The 21,508-nt window shown below is 51.0% G+C and overlaps 1 protein-coding gene across 4 annotated transcripts in view; it reads left to right on the top strand.

Annotated features, from left to right (window-relative positions):
* The window catches only part of FAM117A (family with sequence similarity 117 member A), a 39,776-nt gene extending 19,161 nt beyond the window's left edge, over positions 1 to 20,615 (top strand). For 2 of the 4 annotated variants that reach the window (XM_036451709.1, XM_036451711.2), the window contains exons 2-8: positions 4,674 to 4,843; positions 13,410 to 13,505; positions 14,957 to 15,067; positions 15,532 to 15,666; positions 16,799 to 17,000; positions 18,035 to 18,185; positions 19,363 to 20,615. In XM_036451709.1, the coding sequence (XP_036307602.1) occupies positions 4,674 to 4,843; positions 13,410 to 13,505; positions 14,957 to 15,067; positions 15,532 to 15,666; positions 16,799 to 17,000; positions 18,035 to 18,185; positions 19,363 to 19,663 (1,166 nt within the window). In that variant the 3' untranslated portion in view covers positions 19,664 to 20,615. Of the gene's footprint in view, positions 1 to 4,034; positions 4,117 to 4,673; positions 4,844 to 13,409; positions 13,506 to 14,956; positions 15,068 to 15,531; positions 15,667 to 16,798; positions 17,001 to 18,034; positions 18,186 to 19,362 lie in introns of those variants that run through there. The other 2 variants (XM_045586086.1, XM_045586085.1) reach the window with 2 other exon arrangements.
* Positions 20,616 to 21,508: the final 893 nt, after the last annotated feature.

The following is a 21,508-nucleotide window of genomic DNA, read 5'->3' as shown; positions in this document are numbered from 1 at the left end:
CCAGCATCACAGAGTTGCAGAGCAAATCCCACTCCCTAGGTCCTTCTGATATGCCCACGAGGGATAAGCCCGTGAGATTTCTTAGGGGATGTTCCTCACGGAGGTGGGTCGCAGTGGGCAGCAAATTCCAGGACACCTTGAGTGCTGTCCCGCAGCTGCTGATGCCCACGTGGACAGCAGCTGTATTTCCGCCCTGCACCGTTTATTCAGGGTGGTGTCCGTGCTGCGTTGGGCTTCCTAGTGGAGGGAAGGGCCTTGGCACTGCAGACTTGAACCTTCCCAGGGAGAGTGGTGGCCAGAACTTCCTCTGCTGTCTCGTCTGGGTAGCCTCCTCTCCCTAGACCCCCTCACCCCCACCTTCCATCCTAACGGACTGTGGAATGGGGAGGGATTAAGAGACCATTGGTTTGACCTAATCTAGCGAATAAAGACTTTCAAGTGCACTTGTATCTCACCTGTTTTTTTACAGCGTCCCTCAGAGGGAACTGAGGCAGGTCGTCCTCCTGCTGGGCAGATGGGAGAACAGGCCCAGGAAGCCGCCTGGTGTTGGCTACAGTCACACCACAGTGAGGGCCGAGCTGCAGTCAGACTAGATCCCTCTGATCTGAGCCCCCACACATTCGGGGTGCGTGTGGGGGGAACACTGCTTCAGCCTGTGGCCTCTTCCAGGATGGACCAAAACGTGACTGATTTTGGCTTTAGTTGGTGTTGCATTTGGGGGGAACGTGAGACCTTGGTTTAGCCCTTAATCAGTTTTGGTGCCCTCATTAGCAGGTGTTCCCCAGACTATTTGGAATGAGGTTTTTGAAACAAAAATAAAAATAAATCTAATTTTTAAATGCCCCCCCTTATATGTTGGATATGAAGGAAGCATGACATTTTATGGACTCTTCCAAGGGGCCAGGACATGCCAAGAATTGGGGGTTTGGGGGTGGGGGAGATCCTTGCTGAGGGCTCTGAGACAGAAGGTAACACAGTCATTTTGTGGCTTCTCAGGAGCGGTGCCAACACATTGCACTAGGATGTGGTCACTACAGAAATAGGGCGAGGCCCAGCTGTCTCATTTCAGGAAAAGAAACTGAGGCAAGTCCTTAGTTTGAGCTGTGGTGAGACTCTTGCAGATCTAACAGAGAAGGTGTCCAAGGCTGCTGGGTCTGGATTAGGTGCTTGATTTCCCCCATTCCCTTCACCATCTCTTACCCCCTTCCTGCCTGCCTCCCTCCCCATTTCCCCCCCTCTTTCTTTTGCATGTATGGGGTATGTTTTGTTTTGTTTGTTTGTCTTGTTCCTGGCATATGGAGGAGTAAGTCAGTACCCATGAAGTCCTCAGAGTTTTTGCAAATAGCTTTGGTCAGAGGTGGCCAGAAAGCATGTAGAATTGACCATAATGAGTGGTGGTTGGAGTCTCATGTCAAATTCCAGGACTCTGAGCCCTCCCTAGCCGAGGGAACACGGGGAGTGAAGGACCACATTTGACTGCTGCCCTTGAGATTGGAGTTCTGCTCTAGCTCATGAATGGTTGGGATATGAAGGGTGATGGAACTGATTTAAGATGGGTGTGGTGTAAATTGTTCCCAGAAGATAGCAGAATGCTTTAACCCACTTTTCAAAGACTTCATAAAACCCCCCCAAAGAAGCCCATAAAATGACAAAGGTCATTGTAGACCTCCAGGTCAGGCCTGTTATCTCCTTCCCTGAAAAGTAGCTTACGAGGCATCCTTCCTCCAGGTATCTGGGCAGGAGTTCCAGCAGCCTCAGAGAATGTCCTCATGCAAGAGGGCCTGGAGCCTCAGTGAACTGAGATAGGAGGGAGGAAGCTTAGATTCAGATCTGGGACTGTCTCTGACTTGCAGGGTGAATGAATTCGATCTGAGACTGGACTTCCCTGTGCATTGGTTTCCTTGCCAATCTTTCCCTAGCACCTTTGAAAGCTGCTGGGAAAGTAGAAGATTGCATACATTAACAGACTTTGCGGGATGGGGCAAAACTTGGGGACTATGTAAACACAGTTGAGCAAAGGCAGCAGCTTCTGCCAAGGGGCTGGGAGAGGCGTCTCCAAGATATCTTTCTCCCCATCGCTTCTTTCCCAGCCCTGGAGTCACAGCCCTCTCCCTTCACACAGGGATGACACAGCCATCAGGATTGTGGCGTTCTGGCCTGTATTCCAGGCTCTTGCTCATCTGCTACCCACCTGTTTCTCTGTTTCTTTGCTTCTCTGTCACATGAACTTGCTTTTCCAGAGTCCCCACCTCACCACTGGGCTCTTAAAGACATGTGGAAGGGCCACAGCATTTTGGTGTCTGACTTGGCTGCTGACATAGGTCAGAAGCTCCCGGAGATACCTAATGGCTGCTTTTTGATCTTAAGTGCAGAATAGGAGGGTGAGTGAGAGGAAGATCGGTGATAGAAAAAGCTAGCGTAGGAGATGAAGTTGAAGCTTGAACCCAGCATGCCTGTCATTGGCTTCCAGGGTGACAAGCCGCAGGATGGGGAAGGGAGAGGTTGGGCCTTTCTGAGCCTCGGAGGAAAAGAGACAAGCAGCTCTGGTGGCTTGACTCCTGGGGGGTGGGTTGAGCATGGATGTGCAGGCAAACTTAGAATCCATGGTATAGAGCAAGTTTACCCTTACAGTAAGAGTTTATTTTATGCAACTATAATACTTAGGCACCTGCTAATCACCAGTCCTATGCTCTAGGCACTGGAAGGGGTACAAAGATAAATTAGGGACAGTCTTCTTTATTGGACAGTCTCGTTTATTCTTGTTGGCTATAGGTTGTTTATTATTTAGGAGTTACACATACCCATGATCCAAAAGAGAAGGTGATAAGTACTAAAGGGTACAAAGTGCTAAAGGAAATCAGAAAATCCTGAGAGATTCCTTCCAGGGATCCAGAAGGTTCTTGGAGGTGGAGGTAGGCCTTGGTGGACCGAGAAGATTTCAACCTTGGAGACATGTGCAAACCTCAAAGGAGGGAAGGCCCGGGACCTGGGTGGGCAACTGTGTAGTGTGGTTTGTGCAGGACAGAGACTTTGAAAAGGAGTGAAATGTAAGGACAGGTAAGTGGAACCAAAACATGAGGCCTTTGATTACCATCTTGAAAAGAGGGTCTCGGAAGAGTTTTAACAGAAACAATAAGATCATTTAACGGAATGTGTTGTAACCTGTTTAAATCAGTGTATATTGATTTGGAACAGTGCTTATGATGTAAGGCAAAAGCACATTGCAAAATATGTACAGTATGATTTCTTTTTTGTTGTTGCTAATCCTCACCCGAGGACATTTTTTCCATTGACTTTTTTAGAGAGAATGGAAGGGAGGGGGAGAGACAGAGAAAGAGAAACATCAATGTGCGAGAGATACATTGATTGGTTGCTTCCTGCACACACCCCGGCCAGGTCTGGAGAACCTGCAACCAAAGTATTTGCCCTTGACCAGAATCAAACCCAGGACCCTTCAGTCCGCAGGCCAATGCTCTATCCACTGAGCCAAACCGGCTAGGGCTGTTAGTGTCTTTTTTTTAATGTAAAGCTCTTCAAGTTTATTGGTACCTACAATCCCCAGTTCCTTTTGCGTGGTGCTTAATGCACAGATGAATTATGAAGGGATTAATACAGATGGGAAAGCATTTTGCTCTGTTTAAAGGAAAGAACCTTACAGATCTTAATTAGTAGCGTTTTGAATGTGGCCATGGAAAACATGGTCCACCCAGATGATTGAGACTTACAGATGTTTCTGGAACCCTTACATTTATCAACAGTCTCAACCTTACTTTCTCCCAGAAAGTTGTAACCCAGGTAAAGTTAAAGTGAATGAACTTATGGTGCTTTATTCTCGTCCCATTTAGCCAGAAACCTGAGGCAGAGGAGGGAACCGAAAGATGTGGATATTTCCCTAAGCTGACTCCTCAGGCTCTATAGTTGAAAGTCAATATTATATCATTTTCTTTGTCTCAGGCATCTAGGTTCCCTGGGGCTGACCAATCCTGAAGGAAGAATAAAGAGACCTTCAACCGGCCAGTGTAGCTGGCTCAGTGGTTGAGTGTCAACCCATGAACCAGGAGGTCACGGTTCTATTCCTGATCAGGGCACATTCCGGGATTGCAGGCTCAATCCCCAGTAGATGATTCTCATTACTGATGTTTCTATCTCTCTCCCCCTCTTCCTTCCTCTCTCTGAAATGAATAAAAACTTATATTTTAAAAAACGAGAGAGGGAGTCCTTCAGTTGGATTTGTGTAGTGCTTAGGAGCTTTCCAGTGAGTGCTGAATGAAAAGAGAAGAGCAGGAGATAAAAGATGGAAGAAAAATTGGTTTTTGTCTACTTAGAGTTCCCTCTCTAATGATGGGAAGCAGTCCTGCTCTCAGGAAACTCAGTATGGAGGCCCCAGCCTTCACAGTTCACAGCCCATTAGGAACAGGAAAAAGATGGGGGACATGTATATACCGTTATCCCAGTCCAGAGTAAAATGTGCAGATTGTTTCCAGTGAGAGCAGCCAGCTGGTTCATGGGGGAGCTCTCTGTGTGTGCTTTTATGGGCAGCTTCACATTCCCGTAGGTGGGGGTGGACACAGGTGAGGAGGTGGCAGTCGGGTAAGGCTGGAGAAGAGAGAAGGCTGGTTTCCGTGCCTCTTTCCGCCATGCTGACGCCCAGGGGCATCTGTGCTCTCTTCCAGCCAGCGTCCCGTGTGCAGTGGCCCCAGAAAAGCCCGTGTGTAGGCCTCAGCCACCTCAGGTCCGACGCACATTCTCCCTGGACACCATCCTCAGCTCGTACCTCCTGGGCCAGTGGCCACGAGATGCCGATGGGGCCTTCACCTGCTGTTCCAATGACAAGGCCACCCAGGTAACGCTCTCTCCTAACCGGAAAAGGAAGAAGGATGGGGCAGGGGCTGGCTGAGGAGGCCTTTGGTCTACCTACCAACTCTCAGTCCTTGAAATTATTTGTCTTGGGTTTCGGCTGTATAATACATATTCACCATGCAGCTTTTCGTCATCTCATGTTTACCAGCTGGGTTTTCTTTGTAAACTGTGAAAATGAGCTTGTATTCCACCTGACTGATGGGAGAGAAGTCAATCTGGGTGTTTCAGTTTGGCTTTAGTTTTGATGCGTGGACAAGCAAGAGCTGGTTTTGGAATTTATTCTAGGTTTTAAAAAAAGAGACTTACCTTGCTAAAATTAAACTGGGGCCAACATTCAATTGAGTTTGCACTCCCCAGACAACTGGGAGGGGTGGCCAAAAAGGGTGTTGAGCCAGGATTGATCTCATTGGAGCAACAGGAGTAGAAGGCTCTCAGATAATGGAGAGCTGATCCCTAGCCAGCGGCTCAGTCTGGGATTTCAATGGACTCATTGGAGTTCTGGGGAGCCCAGGTCCCTTTCCTTCGCGACAGTCTTTTCACTAAGAATCGTAAACTTAGAAGGAATCACCGCAGCTCATCCACCCCATGTGTCAGGTTTTGAATAAGATAGTGTTAGCCTGAGCAAGAAGTCATCCCTGAACTTATACAAAGATATTCCTTCATCTGATTCTAGACTTCAGCAATCTTAGCAGTTCTCAGGGGGGAAGGGGTCTCTGTATGGGGGGTACTGGAAGAGACTGGACAAAAACCATACACCTACAGATGAGGATAGTGGGGGGAGGTAAGGGCAGAGGGTTGGGTGGACAAAAAGGAGAAACAATTATAATAATCTGAACAATAATGATTTATTATCTTTTTAAAAAAATCTTAGCAGTCATGTTGTTAAGAGTGAGATATTTTCCCTTTTGATGTAGCTTAAATCTATTCCTGTTCAACTTCAGAACAAATGAGTTGTCCTCAGGAAGGAAGATACAGGCTCAGAGGCAAAGCAGCATCCTGGGGATACTGGGCAAGTCAGCTCTTCCTTTGCAGCTTGCGGTGGTGGGGAGAGGGGGGAGGGCAGAGGGTGGAGGTGCCCATTCTGCCTGCCTGGAGGTGGGGTGGGTGATGGCCAAATGTGAAAGTGTTTCATGTGCTCACTTTACCCTCCCTCCTTTCTGAGCACATCACGTCAGTCCCTTTTATTTATTTATTTTTTTAACGAGGTCCATTTTCCAGTGTTATTGGTGAGAGTCTGAATGCCCAGCACTGTTCTTGGCATGTTGAAGTGAAGAAGAAGGAAATGAGAACAAGATTTGGCCTCTGCGAGTCTGGGTGCCAGGCCCATGAAGGCCAGGGAATAAACAGCCAAGGGATGCGGGGGGCCAAGTGTCTGGCACATGTCAGAGGAGGGGAATTCTCGTGGGAATACCCTACCGCGACCCTACAAGCATTTACTGCCATTGAAGTCGACGGCGCTCTTTAGATCTGTGAACAGAAAGTGAAGGGAGAACACGCTCCAGGTGGCAGACAGAGCAGACAGAGCAGGTCTACCTCCTGGGAGCCTTGGGAACTACCCTGGACCCTCAGAAAAGGGCAAGTAGGATGGGCTGTGCTTCCACGTCACCGACCTGGAGCAACACCCCTTTCTCTTCGGAGAGCAGTGTGTAACCCAAATGATGTAAGTAGTCAAGGAGAGCTTCTTGGAGGGGCGGACTTGAGGTTACTCCACGTGTTTAAGCTCACGATTGCATCCCTCGTTGTCCGACGGCAGGCTGCCACGTAGCCTGTCTCTATCGTTTCCTGCTGCCGCCTTCTAGGAGCCCTCCATCCCACTCCTCACACAGCGTTCTCTCTGTCAGCTCCAGGCAGGCTGGACTCCGATGTTCCCCCGCCGGATTTAGAGGCATGGACCGTGCTGCTGCTCAGGCTCCAACTGCAGGCCAGCTCTTTTATATAACAAGTCTGGGCTTCCTGCCACAGCAAGACAGAGGTCAGCGATGCGCCTCCGTGGGTCTGGCAAGGCCGAGCTGTGCAGCTTTCCTCTTTCCCTGGGATGGGCTCCAGCCCTCGAGGAACTCTTAGCAACCTGTCAATATTGTGGCTGCAGTCAGGAGGTGGGAGAGTTCTGATCAACACAGGCATCCAAACCAAGTATGCGCTCTGCCCATCTGTCATTGCTGGCCTTCTGGGAATTTTCTGCTTCTAGGTTTTGGGCATCATTCAAATCCCTGCTTGAGTCCCTGGCCTGGCACAAGCCACCTCCCACACTGGTCGTACACCATGATGACCTGAGGCTCTCCTGGCATCTCCCTACTGAGCACGGGTGTATCACCCAGAGGGACTGGAGATGAGTTTTATTGGGGAGATACTAGGGAGTAAGGGGAAAGGTAGTGAGGTGGGATCTATCAAAGTCTTTGAAAGCTTTCAAACTGTTAAAAAATAGGAATTAAAAAAAAATTAGTTCCCTATCTTACCCTTTTCTAAGCTTGAGGGGGCCTATTCCCACCCCTACCCCACATTCTGCCCTTTCTCTTCCAGCCACACCAATATAGTATCCACTCTATCTGACTGGCCTTCACTTCTTATTCCCACCACCATCTGCCCCTCTCACCTCCCTATCCCCCACTCCTCCCCACACCCAGACCCAGCAGCCAGAGTGTGTGTTTGGAGACCACATCAGCCCTGGCATTCCTGGGGTGAAGGCAGGGAACCATTGTGCAACACCCTTTTCTGAACCCCATAGAGCAAGCCGGAGCCCTGCCCGTTCCAGGCAAGTTTCAGGCTGGGCAGCAAGCACGGAACACTTGCCGGGCTATTCAGATAGCCAGTCATGCTGCATGCTCAAGGCTTCCTCCCAGGCAGAGAAGGAATGAAAAGTTCTCCGTTGTCGAATATAGCAGGTTGGCAACAGCCCGTCCCCCTGCCCGTCTCCCCCCCCAGGCTGAGCTGTGTTTGCAGCTCTTAGGCAGGCACAGGTAAGTCTCCGGACAATGTATAGGCTGACATGGAGAGCTGAGTTACCCAGCTGCTTGGGGCAGAGGAGGGAGAAGTGGACAGATCCCCTTTGGGAAGTTGGTGGTTCTGAGAGGGAGAGGAGGCCTGAATGTGGTGATCGGGGAAGGAGTGCTCTGGAGATGCTGCACGTTCTGAGGCAGAAGGAGCAGTGGGAGAGGGATGAACAAGTTTCCCAGAGACCAGCTTGGTGAGATCAAGGAAGTGCTCAGGTGCAGCGGGAGTTGGACGCAGAGTGGCCAGCCAGCGGGGAGAAGGGTTTCTGTGCAGTCACCCTCACCTGGAGGACTTGTCAGGATTCTCCAAATCAATCTGAATATGTGCTCCCCTCTCCGGACCACGCTCCCCCCAACTCAGCTGGTAAGCTAGAGCTGGCTGCCAAGTGGCCTCTCCTAGCGGCTGGACCTGGGCCAGGGCGGGGGTGGCACCACATGCCGGTTGCGGTCACCCCTCTCTCTTCTTGCTGTGCAAAGCACTGGAGTCTTCTCGCACCCTTCTGGAGGGAGGAAGTGGTCTCACCACAGCTGGCATGGCTGTTTGAGCAAAATTCCCCTGCTGGTGTTCTCATCCTGGATACCTGCTCTGCCTCCCTCCACCCACCACCCCCTCTTCTGTTCTTCCCCAGCCTCACTTGTCCCAGGTCAGGTGGGGAAGCCTCCATGACAGACTTGTTTCTTAGGCCTGACTTACCCTTTAGGAATACGATGGCTTAAGTCCTTGACAAACTTCATGCAGTGTCTTGAAGGCAGGAGGCAGGGGTGGCATCTTTGTTTGGGAAGACTTCCCTTTCTGTGACTTGCCCTACCTGTGTCATGCCTTCCTCCTTTTCCCAAGCCAGTGCCTTAGCATTTAGTGATGACACGCAATTCAGTTTGCCCGTCACGGGCCTGCCTTGGTGGGTGTGGACGCCTGGGCACAGCACCTATTTCCCAAAATGGTGAGCAGGACCAGTTGTTCAGCATATGGTGTGCAACAGCACAGAACGTCGGAAGATGGGTTCATGATGGAAAATGTGAGCGTTGCATAGTCACTGTAGGGCCAGAGATGCTGGCCTTGGCCACTTGCAGCCAGAGTCCTCAGATCTGGCTGGCAGACCCCCCTCGGAGTCTTTCCTGTCTCTGTCTGGCCAGAGTCCCAGGGGGCCAATTCCCTGCTGGATTTCATTTCAACACGTAATTACTGACCATCTGTACCAAGCCAGGCACCATGCTGCCCTGGGCCTCCACACAGGTATGCTGGGTTATGTTCCTAGGACCCAGCTGGGCTCTGCCAGCATCACTGGAGACAACACAGCTAGACTCTTCCTGCCTCAGAGACCAGGTAGAAACTTAGTGCGGCTGGGGACAGAGGAACAGACTGTAGTTGGGAGGGTTTTCCGCTCCATTGGGCCCCTGCCTCGTTCTGTCAGGCTGCTCCTTGGAAATCTCTCCCCTGTCCCCATGCCCAGTCATCCTTCCACATGGTGCTCTGGGATCCCAGAACCCCAGGCCAGGCTTCCTTGCTCTAAGCCACATTCCGTTTTGCATAATCCGAGCATCATCTGCACAGTTGGCTGATGCCACTCACGGCTGGTAAAGAGCCCTGCTTTTCTTTCAGCTGCTCCCCTGGGCCGGGGTGTTCAAACAGATCTGTTCCAGTGCGCGAGTCCCTTTGCCCAACCTGACTTTGGTCTGCTGAGCTCAAGCTCCACCCTGCTTCCAAAGGGTCATCTGGAACGACTGCTTGCAGTGTTGTTACGCAGCACAGCTCGGCTCCTGTTGTGCCATAGAGGGCTGCTCTTTGAAGGGTAGCCTTCAATAGCCGTGACTTCTCTGCTCCAAGGAGACCTCTGTGGTGAGACCCAGGGGCAGAGGGGCTTGTCCACCCAGGGGCACTGAGAATAAGGGGCGGGCCATGGCCCCACTCCTGATGCTCCCAGTTCAGTCAGAGGCACCAAAGACCACACTTGTGCACATACCTGCCAAGAGAACTCTCAAGGCCAGCATGTAAACAGCTTCAAACACAGCATAACCCATGTATAGCTGCTGTAACAAATTACTTCAAATTTAGTGACTTAAAACAACAAGAACTTATTCTCTCACGATTCTGGAGGCCAGAAGTCCAAAGTCCATCTCACTGGGCCAAGATCAAGGTGCTGGCAGGGCTACGCCTTCTCTAGAGGCACTCTGGGAGATCCGTTCCTTGCATCCTCCAGCTTCTGGTGGCTGCCAGCATGTTTTGGCTCGTGGCCACATCATTCCAATTTCTGTCTCCATGTCACATCGTCTTTTCTTCTGTGTGTGCCTAATCTCCCACTGTCTCTCATAAGGACACTTGTAATGGCATTTAAGGCCCACCTGGATAACCCAAGATAACCCAAGTTAAGGTGGAAACCTTAACTTAATCATATCTGCAAAAACTTGACTACCTAAAGTAACATTGACAGGTTCTAGGGATTGGGACCTGATACTTTGGGGGACCATTTTTCAATCTGTCACATCTATTTTTTTTCTTTTATTTATTTTTATTTTTTTAAAATATATTTTATTGATTTTTTACAGAGAGGATGGGAGAGGGATAGAGAGATAGAAACATCAGTGATGAGAGAGAATAATTGATTGGTTGCCTCCTGCATGCCCCCTACTGGAGACCGAGCTGGCAACCTGGGCATTTACCCTTGACCGGTATTAAACCTGGGACCCTTCACTCTGCAGGCCGATGCTCTATCCATTAAGCCAAACCAGCTAGGGCCTGTCACATATATTGACCTCCTCCTGCTGTGCCCCTGGCTCACTCTGCTCCAGCCTCACTGACTTCCTCTTCATCCTCAACACATCAGGTTTGCTCCTGCTTCAGGGCCTTTGCACTTGCTATTCCCTCTGCCTAGATCACTCTTACTGGATCACTCCCTTATCTCCTTCATGTTTTTCTCCAGATATTACCTTTTCATTGAAGACTTCTGGACATTTATGTAATATCATGTCAATCACCCCACCCACATCCCAGTATTCCCTGCCCCCTTTTTTGGTGCACTTTTCTCTTTAGTACGTGTCATTGTTGAGACTGTGCCCCCAACCAGAACATAAACTTGAGGGGGCGGAGGATTTTTGTGCATCGTAGTGTCCCCAGCGCCCGGAACGCTGCCTGGCACAGTTTGCAGTGAGTAGCCATTTGTCGAATGCGTGAATAAGAAAACGGAGCTGGGCTTGGTCTTCCTGAGCAGAACAGAACCAAATATGGAGAGGAGAGCCCATAGGATGGAGGGTCAGACGATTATAGCCACTGCCGGGGTGGGGTGTTGAGGCCAAGCGATGGCCTTGGTAGCACAGTTTACACAGAGCAGGCAGCAGCTGCTGGAAGACATTGCAGAGCGGAGTGCAGGAAAGTAAAGCAGATTGAGAGAGGAGATGATCCTAGCTATCATGAATTTTCACATCCTTTCTCAACTCCAGCGCGAGCCCACATCTCTCCTTCCACCCCCTCACATGTTGCAGAAGAAAGAAGGCAGTTGAAGAGTTTGTCAGAGATGCTAGTGGAACCGGTGGCAGCCTGGATGTGGCTGTTTCCACCTCTCACCACCCACTGAATGCAGTGTCTTCCTGGAGGAGGGGAAGGGGGCTCCTCGCCTTCGCCTCTCATCCCCCCTCCATAGCTTCCGCCACCTTCCCAGGGACAACAGGCTGGTGCGAGACTCAGCACTTGGATGAGCAGAGCCAGGCACCTATGGGGTTGTCTGTGGAGCCCCGGATGGAGGAGAGTTCGCGCACCCGCTGAGCCCAGGGGCTGAGGGAGAAGCAGACTTCCTCCTCACGTTTCAATCTATGCAGCAGCCATTTCTGAGGTTCCGTCTGCCAGCTCTGGTTTAGAGAGATGTAGGCATTTGGGAGTAGACAGCTGCTTGCTTTCCATCGACTGTCAGCCAGTTTCACCTCTAGGGCTTTGGGGTCTGGGCCAGAAGGATGTGCTGCCTGCCTTTTTCCTGAAGGAGGGGACTGGGGGGATGGATCTGAGAGCCTCCCCACGGTGCCAGCCTCCAATGGTCTCACCCTGGCTGTTGTTTCAGCCCAGCCAGGGTTCTGATGGGTGGGCAGCTGGGAGAAGGTAGAACCCAGGAGCCCCTGCCCGGACCCCTCCCCAGCAGCTGTCACAGGGCAGGCTGCTCCCACAGCCCTGCGCCGACTGTCCCTGCTGAGCTCTTCTTAGCAGCTGTTGGGTGTTGAGTTGTTGGGTTTCTCTCTTTTCCTCCCCCTTCTGTTTGCTGCAACCTCTCCGGGGAGGTCAGCAGATCTGTTGTAGGAGACGGTTCCCAGGCCCTCATGGTTTTGGCAGCTCATGCAAAGAACTTAGAGAGGAACTGGTTCCACTGGCGCATTCCCCCTTGGGCTCCTCCCTTGGAATGGAAATAGGGATGTTGGTGGTGGGGAGGGATCTTATCCTCCTGCCGAGTGCTAAGAGCCAACAGCTTCCTCCCTCGGCTTGGGGCTCAGGAAGTGGGTCTACACACTCCCCCTGCCTCCAACTTGGGCCAACTCTGTCTTCTTTGCAGCAGAGGAGGGAGCCAGCAGACTGACAGCCCTGTTCTCACGAGGAGCACACAGGGCCCAGGAGAAGGAGCTGTGACAAAGCCAAGAGCGGTTAGGAGTCAGGGCTGAATTCAGAATTCTGGCTCCCTCCTTCCGTCCCTGGGTATTCAGGAGGGCTCCTAGTACTTGCTGTGTGCAGGGAACACTCACGGTACAAGCCCGAGGCACCGCGCCACACAGACATCTCCTGCTTCTGTCAGGGAGGGGGGTCTCTGTTGACCTTTTTTTTTTTTTTTTTTTTTTAATATATTTTTATTGATTTTGTACAGAGAGGAAGGGAGAGAGATACAGAGTTAGAAATATCGATGAGAGAGAGTCATCGATCAGTTGCCTCTTGCACACCCCCTACTGGGGATATGCCCGCAACCACGGTACATGCCCTTGACCGGAATCGAACCCGGGTCCCTTCAGTCCCCAAGCTGACGCTCTATCCATTGAGCTAAACCGGTCCCGGCTCTGTTGACCTTTTTTCTGCTTTTCCAATTAATGCTTCCTGTCTAATAACTTGCTTTCATTAGGCTCCCAGGAACCGGGGCCTGTGCTGGGCACACGGAGGGTACGAGAAGAGAGGATGCCAGTGGGTCTCTGAGCCCCTGCTCTTTGGGGCTGGTGCGGATGGCGGGGCAATGCTTGAGCTCACTGTTGGAGCACCGAGAGTTGGGCCTGTCAGCCATGGGTAAAAGTTGTAGAGAAGGGACAGCAGGCCGGTCTTGCTGGCTCTTCAGGAAGAAGGTGATGGGGAAAGAGGGAGTCTCTCGTCGAAACCGGTTTGGCTCAGTGGACAGAGTGTCGGTCTGCGGACTGAAAGGTCCCAGGTTCGATTCTGGTCAAGGGCATGTACAGGGAGTCTCAGGGAGAAGCCTGGAAGAATAACAGGCTGACTGCGCTGAGGTGGTGGAGCAGATGAGAGAGCTGAGGCCACTGCCTCTGTCCAGGAGACTGTGTCTGCTTCCCCTGAGCCCACCTGAGAAGCTGCTCCATTTCTCCCTGCAGACGCCCCTGTCCTGGCAAGAGCCCGAAGGAGAGCAGAGCAGCTCCTGCACGCACAAGCGCTCAGCGTCCTGGGGCAGCACAGACCACCGCAAAGAGGTAACTGTCCCCTCTGACTTCCTGGCCAGAGTAGCTGCCGCTTGTCTGCCCCCAGCACCGTGGATGCACCTGCTCCAAGGCGGACTCTCACTTCCTATCTCACTTGCCTTTACCTGGCCTTTTCCTCATGAGATGACACCTTTGCAGCTGCCTCCCAGCCGCCTGGTGGCCAGGCCTCTGGAGCCAGGACCCTCCTGCCAGCAGGGGCTTGGCCAGTGGCTGCTGTGCCCTTCGGCAGCCGGGTACAGGGTGGGAGCCACCATTGTTCTCCCTGTGCTTTGAGGTTGGATCCAGATAAGTGGTTCAGAGGCTGGAGGAAGATAGGGAGTGCCTTCCTGAAAAGCCCCAACACCATGCAGTACTTACTATTCATCCAGCCTTAGTTTAAAAAAAGAAAAAAGTAGTTATTGTTTCCAAGCACTTTTCCTGGCCTCCCTTTCTCTCAGGAGGATTCCAGTCATCGAGGCTGACTAGAGAAAGCCATAGACTGCAATCCCGGGGCTCCCAACCCAGTTGTGTCCGCCACGCCGCGGGGCCGCCCCTAAACGGCCCAGCTTGCCAGGGTCACCCTTGACTCTTTGGTGGCGGAGTCACTTCTGCCTTCTTGATTGCAAAAACAGAAAAAAAATATGAAGTGTTTAAGGCTAGTGGAAAATGCAAAGTATTTAACGTTTGTAATTATCAGAGTAAGCAAGTTATTTACACTAAGCATGGAGCCATGGTTGAATGATCCCCAATAGCAAATCTGAAAGCACTTTCTTTTTGGCAGCAGTCATCCTGCGTGGCTGTGGGCAGCACATCTACCCTCTGAATTCCATTTAATCTAGGCCCGTATTTAAATAGCTTGGTTTCTGAGCACTTGCCAGCTGAGGCCAGTAGGTATAGAATCCCAAATGTGACGGGGTAATAGTCAGAATTGTTGATGATGATCCATAATTGTTACAGGAAATGGAAGGCGGGACAAAATCTGATATTCCCTCTGGAGAGCTTGCGCCTCACTCTGCAGTCTGCTCCAAAGTGGGGGGAAATCCTTCCATCCTTCCTGGTCCCGGGGCCTTTGAGATAGCTGTGAATGTACTTTGGGGAGTGAATTAAAAAACATCATTTCCCATTTCTATTAATAGAGCAGTATTCCATGCCTTCGGAATCTGTGAAAGACAAAAAACGGTTTGAGTGTTGTGTACTTTTAAATTTTTTGGAAACTGATCCATCTATGCAATACATAGTAATTAAAAATATCAAATAATCCAGTTGACAAGGTTCCCAGCTTGCCAATCACCCATCATCAGAGTTTTGAACACCATGGAGGTGGTTCGAGATGGAAGATGAACTGCCATCTCCCTTTTAGGCATTTCCATGGGCCTCTGGCGGGAGCCACCGCTGGGGATGGGACCCAGTGCACTTCTGCTTTGCCTCACCTGCCTTCCCTCCCCCTCTCTCCGGGCCCCCAGATTACCAAGTTGAAGCAACAGCTGCAGAGGACAAAGCTGAGCCGCAGTGGGAAAGAGAAGGAACGGGGCTCCCCACTCCAAGGAGACCATGCTGTGCGGGGAACACTGAGGGTTTGTCACCCCCCACACATACACACACTCTTTCCTCTTTATCGTCCTCCATGCATACTCCCCCCACCATGTGGGCAGAATCTCTCGGGTTGAGCAGCCCCTGAGCCCTACCACGCCACATGTCCTGTGGTCCCCGTGGGGGCCCAGGTAAAGCTTTAGCGCAAACTTGGACTTGGTGAATGACATTGGAAGAGCTTCCTACTGGTCTGAATTTCTCTCCCCTCCACCCTCATCCCCGTACAACTGAGGCCATGATGCTCCGTTAAAAGCATACCCCAGACCTCTCAGAGCGCTAACTTCTGGAGAAAACTCCACTGATGGACCTACCCCAACAAGTAACTGTGCCCAGATCCTCCTTTGCTCACTGGGTTTTGCTGTGTAGACATGACCATTACCCACCGCCAGAGCTGATAACTATTGGGCTTGCTGGGTTTCAGTGAGTGCTCCCTGTGCTTCCTCCTCAGGCGTCCCCTCCCAGCTTCCCCTCAGGGTCCCCCGTCCTTCGACTCAGTCCCTGCCTGCACAGGAGCCTGGAGGGGCTCAACCAGGAGCTGGAGGAGGTGTTTGTGAAGGAGCAGGGGGAAGAGGAGCTGCTGCGGGTGAGTGAGGCTGCATCCCGGATGCACTGACAGGTGGCGGCTTGCTGAGTCCAGACTCCGGGGCTGGGACTCTTGCTCTTCGGGGCTCACAGGCTGTGGTCGCACAGCAGAGTAACATGCGGACACCAGCCTGCAGAAGGAACACAAATTGAGTTGATCAGACTCAAATGGACTTAACCACAGGCCAGCAGAGCTGCGTGGGTGTAACTGGGGAAGGCTTTGTGGTGGCAGGCCGACAGAGGGAGAGCAGGAGCTGGCAGAGAGGAAGGTCCCAGCGGGAGGAGTGAGCGAGACGTTGTTCTCCAGCCAAGCACCAGCTCACTTCCCGCATACTTGGCACCGCTGCCGTCACCCCTGTGCTCAGTGAGAGCCACCCATTGCCTGCGTTACCACTTCCCTCCCCCCCGTCTCTACCTGATGACAGATGCTCATCCTTCCTGCCCAGTGCCCCCGTGTGGCCTTCTTCCCACCCCACTCCCAGGCAGAATTATTTGCTACCTTTCCTGAAGTCTCAGGCACATTTTTAGACTGACACAGTACAATTGGGGAATGCCAGTTGGGCAGTATTAATATAATTGTAGTGGGCACACTCCTCAGTTTACCATTTACTTGTTGCTTGATTTTAAGTTACTCGCTTGTTGATTTTAAGTTGGCATCTTTGTAGAATTTTATACCCACCATATGCACACAATTTGGTAAGCTGTGGGTACAAAGTGCCACTGAATGTGAAAGGGGACAGGGATGTTTAGCGCGAGATGACGTTTTGCATATTTGTCCTGTAGTGGCCCATGGCGGGTATGGTGTTCTGGTGGCTGGCACACAGAAGGTCCCTGCCCTCAGGAGGCTTACAGCCCGATAGGGGTGACACATTGAGAAAACATTCAGATCAATAGACACCTATAACTGGGCTGCAAGTGCCACCAGGGAAAAGAACGAAATGCTGGGGGAGAATTAGCAGGGGTTTTCCCTTAGATGGGGCTGGGGGAGTCGGGAAATCGGTGACTTGAGGAAATGGCGTCCTGCTGTTGCTGTGTGTTACGAATAGAGGATGGAAACAAGGGCAAAGGGAGGACCCCAAGGGTCCCCCAGCTCTGCAGTCCTGAAGAGTCATCACCCACCCTTTCCCTGGCAGATCCTCGATGTTCCTGATGGGCACCGCGCCCCAGCTCCCCCGCAGAGTAGCAGCTGTGACCTCCCCCTCTTGCTCCTGGAGCCTGGGATCCTCTCCAGCTCCCCTTCCATGCCCCTGGCGTCCCCCCAGCCTTCTGGCCAGACCGGCCGTGAGGAACATCGGGGTGCTGTCGAGGAGCTGGCATCCATCCCCAATGACAAAGGTAAGCAGCATATCTTTGTAAGTCATCTTTATTCCATACACTATACTAGTCACAACAATGGTTCTTGATATTGATTCTGATTTGTAATTTACATAAAGTCCCTGCACCTATACTTTTACTTAATCCTCACTGGAATCCAAAGAAGCACTCCTTCCATTCCCATATTTGGCTTGAAAGCCCTCGAGTCTGTTCAGGTGCCCACTGTACTCATTACCAGCAGCAAGTCTCAAGGAGGTTGTAAATGCCCTGGTTTGACTCAGATGGAATCCCAAACTCTTCTGACTCCAAATCTCTACTTTCTGCTGTGCCCTGACCGCATCACGAACAGGACAAGATACCAGTTCTTCCTCCTGATAGCAATGATCCTTACTTTATAAAGCACCATTGCCTGCATCGCCTCATTTGATTCCCACAGCAACCCCATGAGGTAGGCTGGCCAAGGGCAGGACCTAACAACACACAGAGGTAAACAGAGTACAGAGTAATAAGGAATAAATGTGAGATAAATACAGATAAAGTCAATATTTGCAAACTAGGCAAAGTACATTCACTGTGTGAAAAGCAGGAGGAATTTTATCCCACGAGTGGGGTTGAGTAAAGATTGCTTCTCTGAGTCAGTACAAGAGCTCTTCCTGGAAGAAGGGATAGGTTTTTAAGGCCGTGGAGAGGAAGAAGCCATGGTCTGTTGGCAGGCAGGGCAGTGCAGTCTTGGAAGAAGGCAGAGAGACAGAAATTAGGATTTCTTTAAGTCTGAGGCTTGCGTCCCAGTCACGGTTCATCTCCTGGAATATACAGTTGGTATTAGACCTGACTTTTCTGTCAATTCAACTGCATTGTTTTTATCCTGTGTAACAAGATACGTATTTCTGTAAGCTGCCGCAAAGATCTTTTAAGGTAGAGTATAGAAAAACAGCCTGGATTACCATGACCTTTGCCCCCACCTCACTGTGTCTTCAGCCCCTTCCCTTCACACCAGGGCCTGGGCAGAGGGCGTTGGAGATCTTTCCTTCAGCTCTACCTTGCTCTGTTTGCAGCCTCCCCTCCAGGCCACCCAGCCTTCCTTGAAGACGGCAGCCCATCTCCAGTCCTCGCGTTTGCCTCCTCCCCTCGGCCCAATCACAGCTACGTCTTCAAACGGGAGCCTCCGGAAGGCTGTGAGAGAGTGCGTGTGTTTGAAGAGGCCACGTGAGTACATTAGCGGGAGGGGCAGGGATGGGGACCTAGCCCTGTGCTGTCCCACCGGATAGGACAGCCCTGCTTCCATCTTGGACTCTTTCTCCTCCTAGAGGTGCTGTCAACTTTAGATTATTGTACTGCAGATTTTCCATGATCAAACTTGTTGACATTACCTACTCTGAGCACCAAATTTTTGCTTATCATTATCTCCATAGAAACCTCCTCTCTGCCCACATGCCAGCCACAAGCACAGCGGGAGCTGGAAAGGAAAGAGCTCTGAAACTAAACCCTTTGTTTCTGCTATTTTTCCCCATCCCTGGGGAAGGTGTGAGAATTTGCTAGACCATAATCAGAGAGAGAGGGGATGTATTAGTAGTTCTCTTCAGGCAGAGATGAGAAGTGTCTCGTCCCTACTGAAGCATTCTAGGTGCTTCTGAGTCAAGTCTTCACCCTGCAGGTTCAAGTGTCAAGAATGTTCAGACAGAAATTTCCCGTCTTTGCAAGTAAGGACTGTGGAATATTCCCAAACCTGATTGGACAGTCAGAAGCCATTCTCCCATTAGCGGAGATAATTGAGAGCTGACCCTTCCACATGCCCACACAGCCAACCCCCTGTGATAGGCACCCTAAGAACTCATTTCACAACCCCCACTCCCTCACCAGTTTTAATATTCATCAAGGCAGATTCACCATGGCCGTTGTGGTGTCCATGGCAGTCAGGAAGTTTGGTCACGGTGTATGAGTGGACATTTAGCTGGGACAGGGTTTGTGGCCTTGAGGACTCCATTTGCATCTCGGGTAAGGGAGAGGCCGGCCCAGGGTAGTCGCAGGGGGTACATATATAACCCAGAGCAGGAGTTAAGGAGAAAACCATAGCCAACTGGGGTGTTTCTCCCATCACTGTTGCCTGGTTTCTCTCCAGAACCCTGAGTCCTCTGGGCGAATTTAAGGGAAGAGGCCAGATTGTGTAGCAGACTCTGGACTCAGAAGACTGGTTGTTGCTCAATACCCTTTCTATTTTTTGGTCAAGTTACCATCCAGTTTTAACAGAGACCCAGCTTCTCTATTCCCTGGATGCTGGTGGTTTCTTTTTTGCTCTGAATGTGCATGTGTGTGTGCATGTGTGTGTGTGTGTGTGTGTGTGTACACATGTGTATATCTGTGTGTTTCTTTCTCCATCCTCCAGGTCTCCAGGTCCTGATGTGGCCTTCCTGACTTCCTGTCCCGACAAGAACAAAGTCCATTTCAACCCGACCGGCTCGGCCTTCTGCCCTGTCAGCCTGATGAAGCCCCTCTTCCCCAGCATGGGCTTCATTTTCCGAAACTGCCCCTCAAGCCCAGGGTCCCCTCTCCCTCCTGCCAGCCCCAGGCCCCCGCCTCGGAAGGATCCAGAGGCCTCCAAGGCCTCCTCGCTGCCATTCGAGCCATGGCAGCACACCCCGCCATCAGAGGAGCCCGTGCTTTTCCACAGCTCCCTGGTGGTCTGAGGGCCCCCTCACCCGCACCCCCCTGTACCATGGAGACCAGTGCCTTGGTGGCAGGCCCCTCCCTAGCTCCCCTGAGGTGGGGGATAAAGGAGCCCTTCCCTCTCGGCCTTCGAGCACTTTCATTTATTGTGTCAAAGCCCCGGGTCCTCTTTCTGGTGGACGCTGTCCCTCCTAGGGGGAGGGGACCTGCCTTCTCCACTAGCAGCCGGGCAGCTCGCAGATCATGCCTGTGTTCTTGCCACCTCTCTTACTCGGTGGAAAACTCACCCCGAGGGTCTGGGCCCCCTGCCCTTGGGTGTGAGTCCAAAGGACTGTATTTGGGACCCTTGTCCTTGTCATGGAGCAAGTTGGCCATGAGCAGGGTAGAGGGGACACCACAGATTTCCTCTCCTCTCCTCCATAGACATAGAAGAGGAGACGGGAAGAGATAGATACCCACTTCTCAGCCTCCATCCCATGCCTCCCTCTCATTGGAAGAGCTGACCAAAGCAGCCCTCACGGGCCATAACACTTGACCAATCCAGCTGCTGGCAGAGAGGGGACCTTAGTGTTTTCCCAAGTGGCATTTTCATCTCACTCTCATCCTGACTAAGATTGTCTTAAGCAGCAGCTCAACCTGCCCAGCCCCAGGTGGGTAGGGGGAGGAAGGAAGAGCGGGCATGCCTCCAGGTAGCAGGTAGGACCTCTGTATTCCTCTACCTGCCCCAGGACTGGGTTGGATTAGAAAAATGCCTATTTTTCTTGTATCAATGTAGAAACTCTATTTTCTCCCAAAGACACTATTTTTGCAGCTGTTTGAAGTTTGTATATTTTCCGTACTGCAGAGCTTCACAAAATTGAAGAAGAATGTTAATGTTCAAGTTTTCTTATCCTGTGTTTAGAAGTTGTTTTTGTTTTTTTGTTTTTTGCAGATCTTGGTGTTAATAGACCAAATAAATAACTATTCCCAGCAGTTTGAGGTTCTGTTCATTATGGAGGGGCTGAGGGAAAGGAGAGATGGAAATTGAGGGTATTATGTTGATTGCTTCATCCTTGTCTTTTTTAAAAAATATATATTTTATTGATTTTTTACAGAGAGGAAGAGAGAGGGATAGAGAGTTAGAAACATCGATGAGAGAGAATCATCGATCAGCTGCCTCTTGCACACCCCCTACTGGGGATGTGCCCGCAACCAAGGTACATGCCCTTGACCGGAATCGAATCTGGGACCCTTCAGTCCGCAGGCCGATGCTCTATCCACTGAGCCAAACCGGTTTCGGCTCATCCTTGTCTTTAAGAGGAGCCTTAACACGTAATGATGTCAATAGAGTCCCTGTCCTCAAGCCACCAGGCTTGGTTCTTTACATGGATGAATAGACAGTGGACCCATGGAAAGGTGTTCCAGAATGAAGAGTGTGGTGGAGGTTTGGTGAAGGAGTCATCCTTTTCTTGAATGAGTCTGGAAAGCTACCTTGGGAGGGTGGGTTTCAGAGAGGAAATCAGGGTGACCAATGGAAGACAATCTGACGTTGTGGGTGCTCCTTGACTAGAAGAAGAAATTTCTTATCCTTTTGCTGCCTCTCAGCTATTAATAGTGCCACACCTGTAAGAGCTCTTAGGCTTTTTGGAAAAATGGAAGCAACCATCCCAACATTCTGATGGTGCTTTGCAATTTACAAAACATTTTCACAAATGACAGTAATCCCCAATGTATGGGTGAAAAGTTGACTACTCCAAGGGCAGTTATAATAGCTACAATTATATCTATCTGTAACCTTATGACAAACTCCTATCCCAACTTGGTAAACATCAGATAATGCTTGCATAAAATATCATTTAAATATTAAAACAACTCAATGAGAGAAA

This window comes from Pipistrellus kuhlii, unplaced genomic scaffold (genome assembly GCF_014108245.1).
Source record: "Pipistrellus kuhlii isolate mPipKuh1 unplaced genomic scaffold, mPipKuh1.p scaffold_m20_p_22, whole genome shotgun sequence".
Taxonomy (NCBI): domain Eukaryota; kingdom Metazoa; phylum Chordata; class Mammalia; order Chiroptera; family Vespertilionidae; genus Pipistrellus; species Pipistrellus kuhlii.
This window is presented reverse-complemented; position numbering and strand designations above follow the sequence as displayed.